Here is a 12,404-nt window from a genome sequence, read left to right on the forward strand (position 1 = left end):
AATGAAGTGCATTATATACATTAATGGAGGCAGTTTATAGTGTAGTGTTTACCTGTCTTTCAAGGCATTTTCTACCATTGTAAAAAGGAATCTCCAAACACTCAAAAAGTGTCACGATATGTGGTTTTACTAGGTGCATTAGTTTCAATGTAGGCATTGGCAAGTGCCTCAATAGATGTCTTTTTTTTGTGCAATTTTCATCTAAATTTTCTACTCTAATCTCCTAATACAATACGCCAAACACATAATATGCAATTGTAAGACAACCACTATGCCAAAGAATATAAATCTGCTTGAAAGTAAAAAATTGGTGACATCCTAAATAAAGCAAAAAGTTCCACAAATCTGAAGTTAATTCAAAAACTAGCATTAATACTTCTTTAAACAAAAGGCTGTCATCCAACTCTTGCAATAGAATCCAGCAACATTCTCAAGAACACAAAATATTCCACAAATTTGAAGTTAACTCAAAAACTAGTATTGCTTCTCTAAACAAAAGGCTGCTGTCCAACTCTTGCTTCTCCAAACAAAAGGCTACTGTCAATCCTCATGAATCTTCACCTATAAAATTAGTAGATTAAGTAAGAACACCACTTCATTATCCATCCAACTTACAAATATTTGTAAAGAAAAAAACTTGAACAATCTTGTGTCAAATTATACCAATTTCAGTGGCCAAGCAATCGGTGCACCAAGTGCATCTTCAATTGTTTGCAATAGCCCATAAGGCCTAATCAATTGTTCATTGCGTTCCATCACGATTTGTACTAGTATTTCACACCAACATGGTCCTAATGGTTGTCCACCAACAACTTTAGAAGGATCAATTCCTTGGAGACGACCAATAGCTAGACATTTTGTTGGATCAAACAAGCTGAAAATATCCACCCAATCACCTTCCTACAAGATAATTTGAAGTCATAGAATTGAATTAGGTAGATTTATTTTTTAAAAAAATTTGGTAGAGTTTCCCCTGCATTTTGAGCATTTCTCCAATTTTCAGCAATAAAACTTAATAACCATGACTTTACTAAGTTGAAATTACCATGTTTTACTATTCAATATAACCAAACAAAGTAGCAGTTTAATGAATCAACAAGTTTCAAACAACAAAAGTGAGTATCCTCATATGGTATAATCACAATAAATTCTTGAAAAATAATCATGAATATACCTGAAGAGAACGAGCACCCATAGGAGATTTTGAAACATGATTAGAGGACGTTGAATTTATCGAGCCACCAGTTTTTGAGCCACTATTTTGCTGCTGACACACCATTGCTTTGAGCTCTGCAAGTTCTTTGGCTTGGTCTTTCAGCTGCTGATCTTGCTCAGCAAATTTATCTTCCATCTTAGAAATTGCTGCCTTTTGCTCCATAACGATACGCTGACAAGTGCTGCGACTAGGTACGTTACCCCATTTGTCTGATGGTGTCACACCTAGACCATACATGCGCACACGCCCATTGTTATCTTCCCCAAATACTTGGGCAAATGCATCATTACGACCAACATCATCATTAGAACCAGGGGGAAGTTGGCTAACTTTTTCCTTCAAAGCTTGCTGTATTTAAAATCCAGAAAAAATTCAATATTACTAAAGTCGATTATCTTACATTAATGAAGATAAAATCAGTCCTAAGTTAGTAGACAATTTAAGTCATTTAGAGTACTAATTTCATCAACCAATTAATAACTTACTAATGTAGCTGCAACGTCATCATTTCCCGGGTTTCCGTTTGAGTCAGTATAACAGTGTTCGAACATATCAACTCGTGATGGGAGATGACCTAATTTTTTCATCTATAGAAAATGAAGTCTTCATAAGACCACTAGGTGATACAAGAAAAAACTAAATGAAACTAAAAGGTTTAAAAGATTTACCAATTTCTTTCGAATTTGAGCATACGATTTCTTCCCTGTCTTATGATTCATTGTTTTCTTAGCCCGACTCATCTTATTCTTCTCGCTGGTATTCTGAAATTATAGAAAAATAGTGAAAACTTATAATCTCAACATAATGCTTGATATTTAATAGTTAAAACAGTTATACCTTTGTTTCCTCTAAGCTCCAGTAAGCCAGAAGATTTCTCCACTGATCTTTCAAGATCCGCTGATCCCTATTGTTAATTTGACTCTCAATGGATTCATTTGGATTGTAATATTTTGCCTTTAAAGCTGATTTCCAATTTCTCCATTTTTTGCCGATTGATTTCAAAGTCCAAAAATCTGCACCTGGAGGAAGACGAAATTTTTCCTACAATAACACCTCAAATAGTTAGATCCATATTTTTGTCATATAAAGGGTACAGCTGTATATTTGCATCAAGCAAAATGTGCATTACCTTCACCAATACAAGCATGTCTTGCTTCTTATCATTTGTCATTTCACGCCAATCTGTCACGTCTAGAGGAGCATACTTTCCATTTCTTGCTATTGTTCCTAAGAACTCAGTAAATTTGGACTTGTTCTTGCCAACAGGCTCACCATCCTTATCAAATCTAACTTTGTACCGATGACAACTACTAGGTTTACCCCATATTTCTGTCATATATGTTGGCCCTCTAGTTTTTCTTTGTGAATTTTCATCTGCATTTTCTTCATCTATAACCATGAAATATGACGCCGGTGAATTTCATTACCAAAAGAAACTAGTAGAACTAAAAGTTTTGAAACTGAATCTCAAGAATGAAAATCAGAACTGGGCATGACTTATTAGAGATGTACCTGTAGAGTTAGGCTCCTCAATGTGAATCTGATTTTCAGCTATATCCTCGTGTTGATCAACAAGTGTATTTCCGGTAATCTTCTGTCTTTTAGTCCTTGCCATTCCTACAAATAAAAACATTTAACAAATAAAAGAACACAAATACAAAAAGGATAGCAAAATCTCAAACGAATATGATAATAGAAAGGCTACAACTAGACTGAAAATTTTCATCTACTAACAAATCAATTTTAAAGTGCAAGTAAGTAAGTTAAAACAGAAAATTTAAAATAGACAAATGCAAAGGCACAACAAGGTTAATCTGAATTTGCATCTACAAGAAAATGCATGTGAAATTGCAACCACGTTTATAGTTACAACTTTTACAGTTTTAATAGCAAAAACCAAACATTTCAACAATTCAGGCTAGTGGAGTATTTCATCTCCATCATCTTCTCGAACCCATCGAATGTCTTCATTCTCATTGTCCATTTGAGTTGTTGAGGTAATTGTGCTCTGCAAATACATCTCAATATCACATACGGGGTCCATCATAAACTCATTCCTAGGAGATGTAGCAACAACAACACTCCAGCCTTCAGCTAAAGGGTCTTCAACATAAAAAACTTGTGAAACTTGGGTTGCTATCACATATGGCTCAGGGTGAGGCTTTACATTCTTGAAGTTGGCCAATGTGAATCCATCCTCATCTTGCTTTAATCTTTTGCCTTTTGATATCCAATCACATTCAAATAAGGTGACAGTTCGGCCTTCAGTGTAATTTAACTCAAGGATATTCGTCAAAATACCATAGTAAGCCAAGTCACTTAAAATTGGATTATTATCTTTAGTACTCGAAAAGCTTGATGTTGTTGCATTGACAAGAACCCCACTATTCTGAGTTTTCCTCTGAGATTCTAATTGTCTTGTATGGAAGCGAAAGCCATTGACAAGAATCTTTTGATATGTTCTCCCCACATTATTTGGACCCCTAGCCAGAAGTTTCAAATCTTTGGAGATGTCAACACCATCAGCCACTTGAATCTGTTTAACCTATTATATACAAAATGTAACAATGACAAATTTCTTCTTTTATGCATAAAAAAAAAGATAATAGAACCTGTAAGATTGTTGAGCTTACATGGTCCGAAAACCAATCTGCAAAGTTCTCACAATGAATACGCTCAATGACATGTTTTCCAGCACATGGATTTTGCTCCTTCACCATTTTATGGTGTTGGCTGCATATAGAAACTCACTAAGTATTTAACATATATAATTTTTTGAATTGAAAGGAATTTACTTACTCAACATATGGCTTGATGTGGTCGCAATTAAATAGCACATATTGATGTGCTTTTCTCAAAATTTCATTGCTGAAATTTGTTGGAGTTCCTTTTCCTAATGGACGACATGAACTGGAAAATACATCGAAGCCTTCACTTGAGGTGTTGCCCACATCATCATTTCTACTTGTCCGATTAAACTTCGTTTCAACATAATCAGCTAGGTATAAGGAACAAAAATTCAAACATTCCTCAGCTAAATACCCTTCAGCAATACAGCCTTCTGGTCGACTTCTATTTCGGACGTAGGATTTCAAAGTTCCTAAATACCTTGACAAGGCAAGTTTTAATTCAGGTTTAGAATATTGAGATGAAGTTAATGATAAAAAATGTCTAAAATTTTCAAAATACTTCACTTAAATATTTCATGAGTACCTTTCTATAGGATACATCCACCGGTAATGGACAGGCCCTCCTATTTTCGCTTCGCTAACCAAATGAACAGCTAGATGTACCATCACATTAAAAAAGGATGGTGGAAAAATCCTTTCTAATTGACAAAGTATGATACCAATCTCTTTTTCCAAATGAACTAAATCTGCTGGATCCAAAACTTTGGAGCACAACTTGCGAAAATACCTGCTCAATTTGATCAAAGGAGAGCGAACTGCTTTTGATAAAGTCCTGCGCAGAGCTATTGGGAGAAGTTGTTGCATCAAAATATGGTAATCATGACTTTTTAATCCAGAAATTTTTGGTGGCTTTACTTTAACACATCTAGAAATATTTGCTGCGTAGCCATCTGGAACTTTTATCCCTTTCAAAACTTTGCAAAATATCTCCTTTTCCTTCTTTTTCATTGTAAAGCAAGCTGGAGGCAGAACACTCCTACCATTTCCCTTCTCAATGGGATGCAATTCTGATCTTATACCCATATCACTAAGGTCAAGACGTGACTTTTTATTATCTTTGGTTTTTTCCAGATTCAACAATGTAGCCACAATGATCTCACTGATGTTCTTCTCAATGTGCATAACGTCAAGATTATGACGTATCATATTGTCTTTCCAATAGGGCAAATCAAAGAAAATACTTAATTTTTTCCAATTAAATGGCAATTCTGGATTGTCACTAACTGTCTTCCCAAGTTTAATACTATAACCAGCTAACTCATCTAAAATTGTAGACCCCATTAACCTTCCTGGTGGTTTTCCATACTCTACAGCTCCATTGAAAGATTTAGCATCTTTGCGAAATGGATGGTTCATTTCCAAGTACCTTCGATGCCCCATATAGCAATATTTTCCCCAATTTTGCAGATGCTGTGAAGATGTGTATTTATGGCATACAGGACATGCAAGTTTTCCTTTAGTGCTCCATCCGGAGAGGATTGCATAACCTGGAAAGTCACTGATGGTCCATAAAAGTGCTGCACGAAGTTGAAAGTTTTCTTTTCTTGATGCATCATATGTATTCACTCCAACATCCCACAATTCCTTTAATTCTGCTATGAGAGGTTTTAAATATATATCAATATTATTTCCTGGTGCAAATGGACCGGGTATCAACAATGACAACATAAAGTTCGATTGTTTCATACACATCCATGGCGGCAAATTATATGGCATCAATATTACCGGCCAAGTGCTATGAGTTGAACTCATATTTTTGAATGGGTTAAATCCATCTGATGCTAGGCCCAACCTCACATTACGAGAATCTTGAGAAAATTCTGGATGATGAAAGTCAAATGTTTGCCAAGATGGAGAATCAGCAGGGTGCCTCATGTTACCATCCTTAGTACGACCTTCTGCATGCCATCTCATATGGCCTGCAATTTTGGAGGACATAAATAGGCGTTGTAACCTATGTTTTAGGGGAAAATGCCATAAAACCTTATGCGGTATTTTTCTTCCCTCACCAGTCGGATCATTTTCAGATTTAACCCATCTAGATTCTTTACATGTTTCACAATGCTTTCTTCTTGCATCTACCCCCCAATATAAAGTGCAGTCATTCGGACATGCATCATATTTATCATACCCAAGTCCTAATTCCTTCATTAACTTTTCAGCTTCATAATAAGACTTAGGCAAACCATCCATTGCATCTGGAAAGGCTTCTTTCAACAAATCAAGTAACATATCAAAAATTTTGTTGCTGAGTTTACCAAGGCATTTGAGGTGAAGCAACCGAATCATAAAGGAAAGTTTTGAGAATCTTTTACATCCAGAGTAAAGCTCTTTGTTAGAATTATCAATTAGATTGTAAAACTTTTCAGCTTCTACATTGGGCAATTGGCTTTTGTATTCAGTTCCATCTATCCTTGTATAATCTTGTTCAGGAATTCCCATTGCATCATGAACCAAACCATGCATGTCATCAAGTTCATCCCGTACCCCATGTGAGATATCATAGGAAGTAGGTTTTGGTGCACTAGAGTAAACAAATTCTCCATGAGCTGCCCAATGGGTGTATCCTTTAACAAAACCATAAACTTTCAAATGAAGTTCTGCATTCTCCCTGGTAATACATACACCACACTTACATTCTTTACATGGACATAATATCATCCCATTTATACTTGAATTCTGGAATGCATAATCTAAGAATTTTTGCAAACCATCCCAATATTCTTTGCTTCGTCTATTCTTTTGCATCCAAGTTTTATCCATATTCTGTAACCATGACAAATTTAACCTTAAAATATACACATACATACATATACATATACATATATAAGCAAAAGAAAGCAATTAAGAATAATATTAACAAAGAGCATCACTCATACAACCAAAAAATTATTATGATACCAAGAAGCTATTTGGAAGTCAACGAGAAGGTCACTGTTTGAGATAAAAGCACAAGACATGAGAACCCCAAAGGTTTTCCGCTACTAGCCATTTATCACGTGTCACCAAGTAAATAGTTTTTTACACAAATCAATGTTAAGAATAAAATTTGCAGGTCATATAATATATCTACTGCAATGACACTCCAGTTTAAAAAAAAATTAAGAATCCAAATGACCAAAAGATGAAAATGAACGTACATTACAGGTTCAAACAAATGAACAAATTTAATATCATATATGTAACTTAATCTAATTCCTAATAAAAAAGAACACAAGAATATAAGTTGGCTTGTACCTCTAGCGAAATCAATGTGCAACGTCTTCAAAATGATTTCTTTTCACAGATAGCTATCTTTAATTCAAACCTGTGGTGAAACATTAATGAACTTTAGTAAAATTTTAATATTTTGAATAGGTGCTGTACGTACTTCTCTAATTATTCAAGAAGAAAAATAACATCAGCTTGCAAATTTCTTGAAGAATATTTTAAAAAAATGAGAAAGAACCAAAAGTGCTGAATGACTTTTCCTAATTATTCTGAAACAAACAGAACAGGGCATGAAAATATAAATGCACCAACATATATAAATGCATCAGCTTACTATGCAAATAGAACAAGGCATGCACATTATTATGAAGCAAACAGAACAAGGCATCAGCTTACTTTCTCTATGTACATATATAAATGCACCAACATATGCATGAAAATGATCCAAGGCATGCACATTTTCCCCATGTGAACAGAAAACCACAAATGCAAATTATTCTCATTGAATAACATTTTCATAAAAAACATTGGGATAGCAGGAATTTTATCTAAACTCAAGAAATAAAAAGATTTTATGTTCATGTTTAAGGGACCAACTTTGCTTTACAAGTTAAAATTTAGAAACCTCTGTATTGGTGCCAATTATTTTTCTGGTAAACTTAATTGCCATATTACCATAATATGAATCAAGTTTGGAAACTCAACTACAACTCAAACAATTGCTAACAGTTAACTTTCTTCCCAATTCACTAGTTCTGACTTTGCCAAATTTTACATGTTTTTCCGAAACCAAATGACATGAACAGTACACCATCTTTGACATTCTTAGTAGTTACTAGTCAATAGAAGTAAAGCACCTAGGATTCTATATCCTATATTTTGTGCCAGCCCAGTTGCACTAACGTAGGAATAGAAACCAATTCCCAAGTTCCAATTCGGTTGAGAGAAGCATTAACTACATAATCATAATGTCCTGATTCAATTCTCAGACATCCATTTTTCCCCTTTCCCTTCCACTTTTGTACTTGAATTTAAAAAAAAACTCTACCACTATTTTTATACACTTTATTATACTTTGTATCAGCGTATTATTACCTGACTGCTAAAGTACTTTGTAGAATCAGTAGGCTAAAGTAAATGCAAAAGGTGCTTAGAAATTCAACAGGATTGCAAAAGGAAGCCTCAATTGATCGATCGGGCTTAGTCGCCAAATACCAGATCACACGGCAGGGTTTGATGGGTTTGTCTTGCTTAATATTAACAATCGGCCGCGGTGGGAGAATGGGACTGCCTCCTGAGTCCTGAATTGGTACTGTCGATGGCCCCAAGGCCGAAACAAGGAGGCGGACACATTCTATGTGGCATTACATTAGATACCAGCAAAAAAAAACCAGCAATCAATCAACCAGCCAACTACTTTTAATATTGCCCCATGTTTTTCTCCATCACATTATTAATACTCAACATAGAAATCAGATTTTAAAAAAAGAAAAAAAAATCAAACTAGCAACAGGGGAGAAAATAATTCAGTGGGCAGGCAAAGCATATGATTTTCAAAAACCCATAATACACTTACCTTTTAACCACTAAACCATCCTTCTCTTCTTCTGGTCAAATTGGAGTGCATCTAAAAACTCAAGATAGAAAGGGAGAGGGTAGGGATTAAAGAATGAAAAAAAGAGGCAGAAATGGAAGATTGATTTTGACGATGATGGATTTTGTGAATAGGGTCCAAGGGTTTAGATTTGGAGAAGAAACTGAGGGAACTTTTTGGTGTGAATTTTAAGAGGCGGAGACCTTTCAAAGAGAAATATATTGGGCAAACTTTAGTGAAGCGGCAAAATTTTCCTTGCCGCGTTTTTTTTTTTCTTTTCCCCGCGTTTTTTCTCCATTTCATTTATACCAGTGACAAAACTACGTCGTTTCTATCTCAATTTCCTATTACTTCTGCTGACATTCACAAGTAATGCCCTAATAGCTATTCTAATTTGACATATCAAAATTTTCAATTTAGAAAAGGGATAATTTCAGAAACCTCCCCTGACTTGTCAATTGGGTTGCCAAACTCGTTTTTTGACTTGTCCATTGAACTACATTTACCATACCGCCCATGAATAGATGGGTATGGGAATCATAAAATTTTACTTATGGATATAAACAATTGGGTAACGCAACCGACCCAATTAACCCATCTACCACCACTCAGGTCATTTCACAAATACATTCATCAGACAAAGCTTTCCTCTTGTCACAAAAATTCAAAGCAATGTGGTACATGTTCACAAGCAAGCAGGTTAAAATCCCGCCTGCATAATAACGCTGAAACCCGCAAGCGGGATTCTGTGTTTTTTCTATTTCAAGGTTAGCTCGCATGCGGGTTAATGTTATATTTGAGCGCGAGAAGAAAAAATTGGTAATTAGGCTCTTTGGGCATTATAAGTAAATATTTAAATTAATGGCAGTTTTATTACATCAATATTATTGTATTATCATTATTATGATTATTGTATTATTTCTTATGCAAATATAACATTTAATTATTTAAATTTGATTTTATTTTTACAATTTATAAAATTTTTATCACTTATATAATATTTTTAAAACCCTAATACATCTAAATTTGATTTTATTTTTCAAATTTATAAGATTTTTATTTAAAAAAATGGGATACGGATAAGATATCCGATTGGTTCGATTTGCATAGGTGCATATGAGAATATCCGAATACTCTTTAAACCCGCATGCGGGTTTAAGGAGATTATGGCAACTCTCTGACACACTAGTTACCCATCCAACTTGTGTGTAACTAAAATATATTTAAATAATATATTTCATATTTTTGTTATTTAGAGTTTAACAAAACATTAATATTGGGTAGATTTGAGGGATATGCATAATTTTGCATATTTGTAGGAATATTAGAAAATGGAAAATTTGGGCAAATTCCCAAATTTTGGAGGTAAGGTGCAATCCAAGAACTAAAACAGTCATTTATAAAACCTTAACAGTAATAAGGTGCAAACCAAAGCTGCAATCCAAGAGTAATATCATTACAAATTTCATAACCATACATTAAATAAATAGAAATGCAATCCAATACTATCCAAAACACAAAATGTCTTGGGTATAATAGTAATTTTGCATTATATGATGTCAGCAATTGGGTCCCAAGTTCTGCCAGGGGAGGTCAGTGTAATTGTGGAAACCTCAGGGGAGGTCAGTGAAATTGTCAGAAACCTCAGGGGAGGTTTCTGAAATTATCCCTTTAGAAAAATATAAAACAAAGTGCAATGGTATTTGGTTCATGTTATTTTATTATGACACTCACTTTTTTATGTCTTCATAAAACATGTAAAATGACACTTACAAAAAAGTGTCCTTATAGGTATGTCATAATAGGACATTTTTCTTGTAGTGCCAAGTGAAGATAAAATGTTTAAGAGCCTGCATGTTGAGTTACACGATTGGACAATGAAACTAGGAACTTGGAAAAATTCTGGTTTTGTGAATTGGAATTCTTATGAGCTGAAAATTTCCGAGACCTTGAATCTGAATTGTAATTTGCAATCTGTCATATGATGATGATTAGAGTGAATAAATACGATTAACTAGTTAACAACATGTTAATTGAAGTTCGCATGAGGTCTAGTAGCTCGGCTAACCAAGAGAATAAAATGAAAACAGAAAAACTGATTCATGAATGATCATCCGAGACTAGTTGTTATAATTTCTGGATGGGAAATTTGCCAAATTGGTCCCTAACATTTACCAAAAACACTTTTTTAGTCCTTTACATATAAAATCAGCCAGAATGGTCCTTCACATTTAAATTGTGAGCCAATGTGGTCCTATTGCTCGTTTTTGCTCATTTCTCCGGCTAAAAATAGCACGCCCCTCTCACATGGTCATATTTTTAGGGGCAAAACCGGAAACACATTTCATTACCCGTCGAAAGTAAAAGGAATGGCCATCTCTTCCAATCTTCCTCTCCTCCCTGCTGCACTGTTTCTCTTACTCCTCCCAACATCATCTGTCTTAGCCACTGAAAGAGAGCGCAAGACCTTCATCGTACGAGTTCGCCCTGATGCTAAGCCTTCCATCTTCCCCACTCACCAGCACTGGTACGAGTCCTCCCTCACCTCTCTCCTCTCATCTCATCATTCCACCGCTGCTACTGCCACTTCCCCTCCCCCTCCTCCTCCTCCTCTTCTTCTCCACACCTACAGCACCGTCTTCCACGGCTTCTCTGCTCAGCTCACTGTTTCCCAAGCTCACGCCCTTCATTCCTTCCCCGGCATTCTCGCTGTTATTCCCGAGCAAGTCAGGCAACTTCATACCACGCGATCCCCTCAATTTCTCGGCCTTAAGACCTCCGACAGCGCCGGCTTGCTCAAGGAGTCCGATTTCGGCTCCGATCTTGTCATCGCTGTTATTGATACTGGGATATGGCCCGAGAGGAAATCCTTCGACGATCGGGACCTTGGCCCCGTTCCCCCCAAGTGGAAAGGCGCCTGCGTCCCCGGGAGGGACTTTCTGGCCACTTCCTGCAACAGGAAATTGATCGGAGCTAGGTACTTCAGCAATGGCTACGAGGCCACCAACGGGAAGATGAACGAGACCACCGAGTATCGCTCGCCCAGGGATTCAGACGGCCATGGCACCCACACCGCTTCCATTGCCGCCGGCAGGTACGTCTTTCCTGCGTCAACTCTGGGGTACGCTCGCGGCGTGGCTGCTGGGATGTCCCCCAAAGCTCGCTTAGCTGCGTATAAAGTTTGTTGGAACTCCGGCTGCTTGACCCTTCTGGCAAGAGTTCCGAAAGGCCTGAGCTTGACCTTGAAACCCTCCAGAAGAACATTTCTGGGATTTTCGCCACCATTCGGGGATGCAATTTAGGGTTTCTTGAAACTTTGAGAGTCAAAGGTGAAATGTGTATTTTGGTGGTTGTGCATTCCTTTTACTTTCGACGGGTAATGAAATGTGTTTCCGGTTTTGCCCCTAAAAATATGACCATGTGGGAGGGGCGTGCTATTTTTAGCCGGAGAAATGAGCAAAAACGAGCAATAGGACCACATTGGCTCACAATTTAAATGTGAATGACCATTCTGGCTGATTTTATATGTAAAGGACTAAAAAAGTGTTTTGTGAGGACTCGCAAAAACTATTATTTTATGCCTAATTTATGGCTTAATAAATTATTTAATTGGATTTTATTTCCAAGGAATATTTTCTAGTCTTATGAGACCTAAACGCATGATAATATAACCTCGTTATATTTTTAAAATGAT

At 36.1% G+C, this 12,404-nt stretch overlaps 3 protein-coding genes across 3 annotated transcripts; 1 reads left to right on the forward strand and 2 right to left on the reverse strand.

Annotated features, from left to right (window-relative positions):
• Positions 1 to 540: 540 nt before the first annotated feature.
• Positions 541 to 2,831, reverse strand: LOC113758249. The gene is made up of 8 exons (XM_027301193.1): positions 2,729 to 2,831; positions 2,346 to 2,605; positions 2,054 to 2,257; positions 1,885 to 1,977; positions 1,702 to 1,803; positions 1,175 to 1,564; positions 664 to 900; positions 541 to 561 (listed from the first exon to the last, which is right to left on the reverse strand). The coding sequence occupies exons 1-8, from the start codon at positions 2,829 to 2,831 to the stop codon at positions 541 to 543; spliced, it is 1,410 nt and encodes a 469-aa protein (XP_027156994.1).
• A 303-nt stretch (positions 2,832 to 3,134) lies between these two features.
• On the reverse strand, positions 3,135 to 6,669 carry LOC113758250. The gene is made up of 4 exons (XM_027301194.1): positions 4,430 to 6,669; positions 4,259 to 4,324; positions 3,850 to 3,949; positions 3,135 to 3,761 (listed from the first exon to the last, which is right to left on the reverse strand). The coding sequence occupies exons 1-4, from the start codon at positions 6,667 to 6,669 to the stop codon at positions 3,135 to 3,137; spliced, it is 3,033 nt and encodes a 1,010-aa protein (XP_027156995.1).
• Positions 6,670 to 11,079: 4,410 nt separating this feature from the next.
• On the forward strand, positions 11,080 to 12,012 carry LOC113758251 (subtilisin-like protease SBT1.5). The gene has a single exon (XM_027301195.1). It carries the CDS (start codon positions 11,080 to 11,082, stop codon positions 12,010 to 12,012), a length of 933 nt encoding a protein of 310 aa, XP_027156996.1.
• Positions 12,013 to 12,404: the final 392 nt, after the last annotated feature.

Source organism: Coffea eugenioides, unplaced genomic scaffold (assembly GCF_003713205.1).
Source record: "Coffea eugenioides isolate CCC68of unplaced genomic scaffold, Ceug_1.0 ScVebR1_434;HRSCAF=1111, whole genome shotgun sequence".
Classification (NCBI taxonomy): domain Eukaryota; kingdom Viridiplantae; phylum Streptophyta; class Magnoliopsida; order Gentianales; family Rubiaceae; genus Coffea; species Coffea eugenioides.

Bases quoted from the DNA above. Each gene is read 5' to 3' on its own strand.
- LOC113758249 (XM_027301193.1), bottom strand. From the start codon at position 2,831: ATGGCAAGGACTAAAAGACAGAAGATTACCGGAAATACACTTGTTGAT. The intron at 1,978-2,053 runs GTATAACTGTTT...CTATAATTTCAG, and splicing joins GGAGCTTAGAGGAAACAAAG to AATACCAGCGAGAAGAATAA. The intron at 1,565-1,701 runs GTAAGTTATTAA...TTTTAAATACAG, and splicing joins ATGACGTTGCAGCTACATTA to CAAGCTTTGAAGGAAAAAGT.
- LOC113758250 (XM_027301194.1), bottom strand. From the start codon at position 6,669: ATGGATAAAACTTGGATGCAAAAGAATAGACGAAGCAAAGAATATTGG. The intron at 3,950-4,258 runs GTATTTAGCTGA...TTCTATATGCAG, and splicing joins GAAGGCTGTATTGCTGAAGG to CCAACACCATAAAATGGTGA. The intron at 3,762-3,849 runs GTAAGCTCAACA...TGTATATAATAG, and splicing joins CAGATTGGTTTTCGGACCAT to GTTAAACAGATTCAAGTGGC.
- LOC113758251 (XM_027301195.1), top strand. From the start codon at position 11,080: ATGGCCATCTCTTCCAATCTTCCTCTCCTCCCTGCTGCACTGTTTCTC.